At 36.6% G+C, this 8302-nt stretch overlaps 1 protein-coding gene across 1 annotated transcript; it reads left to right on the top strand.

Annotated features, from left to right (window-relative positions):
* Positions 1 to 826: 826 nt before the first annotated feature.
* LOC148453698 (gamma-crystallin 1) lies at positions 827 to 7409 on the top strand. Its single transcript, XM_088461842.1, has 3 exons — positions 827 to 872; positions 1418 to 1660; positions 7058 to 7409. The coding sequence occupies exons 1-3, from the start codon at positions 864 to 866 to the stop codon at positions 7331 to 7333; spliced, it is 528 nt and encodes a 175-aa protein (XP_088317968.1). The 5' UTR covers positions 827 to 863; the 3' UTR covers positions 7334 to 7409.
* The last annotated feature ends 893 nt before the right edge of the window (positions 7410 to 8302 follow it).

Genomic DNA, 8302 nt, shown 5'->3' on the forward strand with positions numbered 1-8302 from the left:
TTGAAATAAGGCTGTAACATAACAAAATGTGGAAAAAGTGACGCGCTGTGAATACTTTCCGGATGCACTGTATATTGACTGGAAATGTGTCAAATCACCTGCATACAGGTAGAAGATTCACCATACGACACAGGTTGATGTGTACTTCGGATTTTCTTATCTGTATATTAATACAGTATATCCTCTTTCATTACTATATATTGGAGAGATTATTAGGCTATTTCATAATTAGAAGAACCAAATACTGCTCATCTATTTGAGTGGCACATAATTAGTATCTCTGGTAAACTGATAGCGAGATACTTTGTTGTCATCTTTAAAGTGTACAGTGTGCTACATGTCCACATACATTGGGTGGACATGTAGTCACTCTTATATCCAGTTGTTTGTGCTGCAGTTTACTTAATAAAATTTCAGAAAATGCAATCTTTACATGCAATCATTTTACATTTTAAATCTTTGCCTTCCTATAACTGTAATTCAGTCCGTCTTAAATCAAAATAAATCATTTTAATAAGGGTAATACACTGAATTAAATTTTATTTTACTTTCTCCTCACTTTCCTTCAGTATTTTGGAGGGGAAATCTGCATTGTCTTGTGCACCTAACAGTGCTGATTATGTATTTACTGACACTAGCAATTAAACGTGGGCCCATGATCATTAAAAGCTGAAAGAGAGGTGTAAACAGACTGAACATTCTCGGCCTCAATGTAGGGTGAACAGAGAAATACTATAGATTGTTTGTACTAAGCGAGATTTCTATTGTGTTAGCAATGCAGATCCAGCAATGGTCATGGTATATAAGGATTGCTGTGCGTGTCATTCCACAGTACCAGGCTTTAACAGAGAGATCCAGGAGACATGGGCAAGGTAAAAAATGTTTATTTCAATGTATATTATGCCGTATACTACAATACATATTACATTTCCTGTTATGTACTGTATGCTGATATTTTTATGCTGTCTATAATCATATTACACAGAAGGGTAATATATAAAGGTTTCTGGAAATAAACCATTGATACAAAATGTCAATAAATCAAATAAAATAAAGTTAATATTTCTGTTAAAACAATTAAATGCATCATTATGTGGCACAGTACAGATGCATCTGTACCAAAACATGACTAAGTGTTAATGGACCAAAGCTTCAATTAGTGTTATTAACATATAACATGATTGTGGTGATCTAATAATTGTTATAACAATGTACAGAGAACAAAGAAAAAAAAGGTTTGCAAATAAAAAACAATTGTTAAAAGTCAATAATTCTATTTCATTTGGAATGTATATATATATGTGTGTGTGTGTTACAGCCCATCAATGTTTGATATGTCCACATTTCCTTATTTTGGTTTAATTTCTAATGTAGTTATTATTTTATTGCTGAATATATTAGTATCTGGTTATTTCAGATCATCTTCTACGAGGACAGGAACTTCCAGGGCCGCTCCTATGAGTGCAGCTCTGACTGTTCCGACCTGCACTCATACTTCAACCGCTGCAACTCCATCCGCGTGGAGAATGGGAACTGGATGCTGTATGAACGCCCCAACTACAGTGGGCACCAGTACTTCCTGAGGAGGGGAGAGTACCCTGACTTCCAGCAGTGGCTGGGATTCAATGACTCCATCCGATCTTGCCGCATCATTCCCCAGGTAGTACTTTTGTTTATCTAACCTGAATATAAAAAGTATATTAATGAAAGATCCCACTGTCATATATATATATATATATATATATATATATATAAATATATATATGTATATACAAACATAAACAGCACAGATGGTGTAATGGTTAGCATTACTGCCTCACAGCACTATGGTCATGGGTTCGATTCCCACCATGGTCCTACCTATGTGGAGTTTGTATATTCTACCTGTGCTTTGGTGGGTTTCCTCCAGGTGCTCCGGTTTCCTTCCACACTCCAAAAATATACTGGTAGGTTAATTGGCTCCCAACACAAATTAACCAGAGTGTGTATGTGTGTGTAAGAATGGTGGTAGGGAATATAGAGTGCAAGCTCCACTGGGGCAGGGACTGATGTGACCCCTAGTGTGTATGTGTGTGTACATGTGATAGGGAATATAGAGTGTAAGCTACACTGGGGCAGGGACTGATGTGACTCCTAGTGTGTATGTGTGTACATGTGATAGGGAATATAGGGTGCAAGCTCCACTGGGGCAGGGACTGATGTGACCACTAGTGTGTATGTGTGTACATGTGATAGGGAATATAGAGTGTAAGCTCCACTGGGGCAGGGACTGATGTGAATGGCCAAATATTCTCTGTAAAGTGCTGCAGCATATGTGTGTGCTATATAAATAACTGGTAATAAATAAACTGTATATATATAAAATACAGGCAAGGTCTGGCACTCCCTCTATAGGTATACTTGGGTGCCCGTAAGAAAATAGGAACAGTCTTACTTGAGAGCAGCACTCCTGGCACAAAAAAGACTCCAAACGGCATGTACTAAGTGAATGTTTCAAAGCTTTAATCCAGCTTTTTCATCAGGACACTAAACAACATAAAAACAGTCTTACCTTATATCTACATTCACCAAGTAGCATGCACGGGGCACCCGGGTCAGGACCACTCCCCCGTTGGGTTGCACCGTGTAATGATGTCATCAGCACGGCGGTCACATGTTCCGCACAACCTGATGACGCAACTGTGCTCCCCATCACCAAGGGAACAAATAAACAACAGAAAAGAACAGGGAAAACACCATGCTAAAAGTAACAAAGAGCGCACAATGTCACATTAAATCTATCACATAGTAGACAAACTGCATCCTCAGATATTATTGCCCTTCTAGATCTAATATAACATACACGGTATATAAAATTACTATAAAGATGATCATAGACAATGTGCAAAAACATAAGCGACACTATTGTTATGATACCAACTGACAGCCAATAGAACGCCCTCAAAGAGTTGTACAAATTCAACCATATATTGAGCGTCAAAAGCTGATTTCTAGGCCCAAATCAACTAGTAAATAACTATAAATAATAATATCATGAAATACCACTTATCCAATCAATGGCAACAGATATGAGTCTACTAGATATTGAAATACTAATAAATTCCCTATAAAAAATTTTTTTACATAAAGTAATTGAGACCATGCTGCTCATTGAGTCCCTTGGGAGCAAGGGTCCCCAAATGGTGGATCCAACACGTCGCACATTGCTTCAATCTAAGAGACTGGTTACTGCCCCTGATAGCAACTGGAACAAACAACAAAGTCAATCATCCTATAGCGTAACGATGCTAGTGGATGGGGGATCAAGGCAAAATGTCTTGCAACCGGTTGTTCACTAGTCCCGGTGCTCAAGGCTGCCCGGATGGCTGACCAATGTAATGCCATCCTTTCTTTAAACGATCTTTCGTTTTTCCTATATACGAAAGACTGCAAGGTCATAAAATATGGTACACTACAAACGTATGTCTAATATTGTACAATTTCCCTGAGTGAGGGTGTTAAAAATTATTGCCTGCTATTAAGTAATGGCATGTCATGCAAGTGCATCTAATGCAGCCCAATTTTTTATTAGTACATAATGGCTTATCGGGGGGGTAATGTCTGTTTAACTAGGATATTGCTTAAATTGCGGCCCCATGAATAACAGGGCATAATCCTAGTATTAGATAGATTAAGCTCACTGTCAGATTGTATCATATGCCATAAATCTTTAGCAGCCCTATTAATTTTGGAACTGGCAGTATTAAACTGGTTGGTCCATGGAAGGACAGGAGATAACATCTCTCAATGAATTTCAGGATCATTATTGTTGTTCAGCTAAAATAGGATCCGAAGTGATGCGTTTAATTCTAAGTAATGGTAAAGGGTGACAACTCTTATTATGCAATAAATTGTTGCTATCGGTACTTTTAGGAAATAGACTCGTTGAAATCTTCCCATGATTGATTGAGATCAATACATCTAGATAGTTAATCTGAGTATTACTAATATTAAATGTGTGTTTGACTGGACTGTCGCTAGAATTATGCTAATTAATCACTCTGATTAAGTCATCCTTTGGTCCTCTCCAAAACACAAGGAAGTCATCGATATAGCGAGTATAAAATGCTATTCTATTCGTTATAACTGGGTTGGAGAAAAATATCTCATGTTCAATCATAAATATAAAGATGTTGGTATATGATGGGGCCACATTAGACCCCATTACACAGCCAACCATCTGCAGGTAGAGTCTACCATCGTTAAGAAAGAAAAACTTGTAAGGATCAAATACAATAAATCCAACACTAGTAGTAACTCAGGTCCTGTATACTCAGGATGTTGTGTTAAATACTTCCTAGTAGCTGCCATTCCAATCTCATGTGGAATAATAGTATAGAGGCTGCACACATCTATGCTACATAGCCAAATTTCAGCATTAAATATAGGTAAATCATATAATTTTCTCAGCAAAGAAGATGTATCCAACAAATAATGCGGATGTGATCTAATACATGGCTGCATTAGAGAGTCCAAATAAACAGAGGTCAGTTGAAACAACGCCCCCCCTTGCGGTGATAATACGGTGACCGGTCGGGTCCACCATAGATTTATGGATCTTAGGGATAGAATAAAAGATAGGTACCAAAGGGTACTGCGGTAATAATGCATCATAATGTTTGGTGGAAATAGTTTTATTATTTATGGCATCTCCTAAGATTTTCTTTAAATCTTCTTTATAGGCAATAGTCGGATCTGAGGGCAATAATGGTGGTCGTATCACTTAGTTGTTTAGTGATCCAAATTTTGTAGTTGGCCATGTCCTGAATTACAAGGGCACCCTCTTTGTCCGCTGAGCGGAATACCAATTCAGGATTTTGAGACAATATATGTAATGCCAGTGATTCCTCTTGACTCACATAAGGTCTAATACTGGGGAGTTTAGAGACTTCATCCTGAATATCAATATTAAGTAACCTCATATAGGTCTTGATCGTATGGTTAAATGACTGGGGTTCAAATGTTGAGCGTGGGAGTAAATTGGACAATTGTAATGGAATCTCTGGTACCCCAAGGGTAGGAGTATTTTTGGCAAAGAATTCCTTTCATTTTAATTGTCTCTGAAGTGAGTAATGCTCTATCTGCCATTGTAGAGGGTTAAATGAAACAGAAGGCACAAACTAAAGACCCTTATTTAATTCACTTGACTCAACATCTGTAAGTGGATATGTAGATAGATTCACCACAAGATTCTGTGTGGTAGGGGTGGTTTTTTGTCAAGACCTCTGCCTTTGGGTCTGGCTCCCCCCATCAGGTGTAGGATCTTTTTCTACTTGGCCTTGAGCTCTTGTAAACATCCCTAAAGGGAGTGCCAGGGTACGTTTACCAGACCTGCCATGGGTATTGTCATTATCACTGGCTGATGATTGAAACTCATTGGATGATTCTGTATCAAGATGAAATTTACAATTCCTACGAAAAAGAGCTTCTTCCCCTTCTAAACGTCTGTTAGTAATATTGAATTGATACACCGTATTGGTCTCATAATCAGCGTCAACCTTCATCCTCTTCTCTTTCTTGAATTTGATTAACTCAGTCTTATACTGGTGTAATTGACTCTCAAATTTATCAAGCCATTTTGTATTTGAGTCATTTTCTAAGGTGGACTTATGCAAAAGATCAAAGGTAGTGATTTTCTCTTTAGCAATATTAATTTCTTTAGATGATTGCTCAATGATTAACAGTGTGAGGTCAAATGAGCATTTATTTAGAATAGACACCCAATGTCTACAAAAGTTAGGGTAATTTCTCCCAATTGTGGGGTTATTTTTGACTCTTAAACCCCTTGGAATCTTTTTAGCTCGATAATACTCGCTTAAAGTTAGACCTTGATAAAAAAAAGTAAATTTCTCTTTTTTTCAATTTCAAAAGATCACGATATAACACATCATGTGGGAGGGTGTCCAGTTGTTCAGACAGGTCTGCTTTAAATAAAAATAAAATAGCCTCTGCCTCAGACTCAGAATAACTAAAACCCTCTCCAATTGCATATATAGTTTAGAAAAACCACTTGCTAAATCCTCAACCTCATTGTCAGCCATCATAGAGTGCAGAAATGTTAATGTGCAAAATATAGATTTAAGGTGCAGAATCTAAAGTGCTAGCAGCATCACAGAAAAATAGCAGCTCATATTAAGAGTAGCAGTTTGTATTGAAAAATAGCAATGGTGTGGTTTACTCCTGATGTGTATCACAAAATTTCCACAACAAAAAAGTGCAATATGCTAATAAATACAACATTAGCATGATCCAGAAAACATGGCCATGCAAAGAGCAGCAGAAGTCCAAGTAGATGAAAGTAAATTGTACATTGTACTGATGAAAAAGCTGGATTTAAGCTTTGAAATGTTGACTCCGTTCATGCTGTTTGGAGTCTTTGTCTGTGCCAGGAGTTTTGCTCTCAAGTAAGACTATATATATATATGCATTCAGCAGACATGATAAATAATAATTAAGAGTCCTTTAATCCTATTTTATGGGGCCAACCCCTGTCTTTAGGAACACATGAATAGTACAATAAAGAATGTGCTTGCAATATATATATATCTATGTGTATATACTGTATATTGATAGATGATAGATAGATAAATTACTTTTAATAAGTAAAGGTAGACCTTACAATCAGTAAACTGTTTCTAATTAATATTATTAATAAGTGTCATTGAGCTTAGATTCCCAATTGAACCAAGTTTTATCAATTGCATTATCCAGTAGGTATAGAGATGCAATACTTACTGTATTTAGAATTGAATAAACTTCAATGACATTTCTCCCTAATGTACAATTGGATGTTCACATCAGCAGAGAAGATGACAGGAAGTGGGGGGTAAGTACAATGGGACAGGAGGGGGCTTGGATGGGAGAAGCAGAGCAGCTGCAGGGGCAGAGAGGCTGAGGTAACCTGGCAGGTCCCACGATCCTTTATTTATTGCTACATTATATAATGAATAATCTTTTTTGAATGAAGAAATAAAATACCCATATATTTACTAATAACATATTTGACATTTTCTTACAGCATCGTGGAACTTTTAAGCTCAGGATCTATGAGAGGGAAGAATTCAGAGGCCAGATGATGGAGTTTTCTGAAGACTGTCCACAAGTTCATGAAGAATTTAATTACCATGATATCAACTCTAGCAATGTTCTTGAAGGACACTGGATCTTCTATGAGCAACCCAACTACAGGGGACGTCAGTACTACCTGAGGCCCGGAGAGTACAGGAGATACACTGAGTGGGGAGCAGTCACCCCTAGAGTTGGATCTTTCAGAAGAGTTCAAGAATTATTTTGAAAATACTGTATTTAGTATAAATTGCATGTTAATCAATAAACAAAATCATAATAAAGTATAATAGAAAATACAAAAATGTTTTGGTAATATGTATTTAGTGCAAATAATACATGGGACTTAAAGAATGTGAAAACAATAAAAAGCTGTGTAAAGAAGAATAAACGTTATAAATATGGTACCACATGCTTTTGAACCTCTAGACAGCTTACAATTATTGTAGTTAAGTAATACCTAAAATTATATAAATCAATAATGGCTTAAAATCCTCATACTGTAAGTTAAAATAATATCAAAAACAAATTCACATAGTAAGCCACTACAGTTTAATAGTGAAATGGACAGGGATAATTCTCTTCATAGTATAACAGGCAAACTATTTTGATCACAATGGGGCATGGTCACATCTCTATGCCCCCTTATAGTATCAGAGCCCAAGTTTGACAAATTACTACGAGTGAATCCACTATTTCTGTGTCAAAGGAGGTTGAGAAAATGTTGTCAAGACTTCCAAAGAACTTGAGGACAGTAAGATCACATGGTGTTTGATTAATATCTATTGCTAGCTTGATATAGGTGAAATTTAAACCACAGGAATGTATAAAAAGTAAGCCCTAGTGCCTACTCAAGCCAGAAGTGGAAAAATGTATTTTCTATATGATACAAGAATATACTACTCAGAACAATAGCCACACCAACTCTCCAATTTACCTAAAAGTGACGGTAGAGAGTAGAGACTAGTGCAATATATAAGGCCTATTAACAAGGTTGTGTAGAACATAAATCTGGTGATTCTAAATTCAGCCACAATATTTATGCAGATTCAACCACAGTTTATGCTTTTCACTGTGGTTGATTTATGCTATGCATTTTTCTCAACACCAATACATTCTACAATAGTAATATTGCTTATATTACAGCTAAAAAATTAATATAAGTGATTATGTCTAGGTTTGGGATACCTTATGTGAT

The sequence above is a fragment of the Taudactylus pleione genome, unplaced genomic scaffold, assembly GCF_031769625.1.
Source record: "Taudactylus pleione unplaced genomic scaffold, aTauple2 ptg001109l, whole genome shotgun sequence".
Classification (NCBI taxonomy): Eukaryota; Metazoa; Chordata; class Amphibia; order Anura; family Myobatrachidae; genus Taudactylus; species Taudactylus pleione.

Bases quoted from the DNA above. Each gene is read 5' to 3' on its own strand.
- LOC148453698 (XM_088461842.1), top strand. The intron at 1,661-7,057 runs GTAGTACTTTTG...ATTTTCTTACAG, and splicing joins CTTGCCGCATCATTCCCCAG to CATCGTGGAACTTTTAAGCT.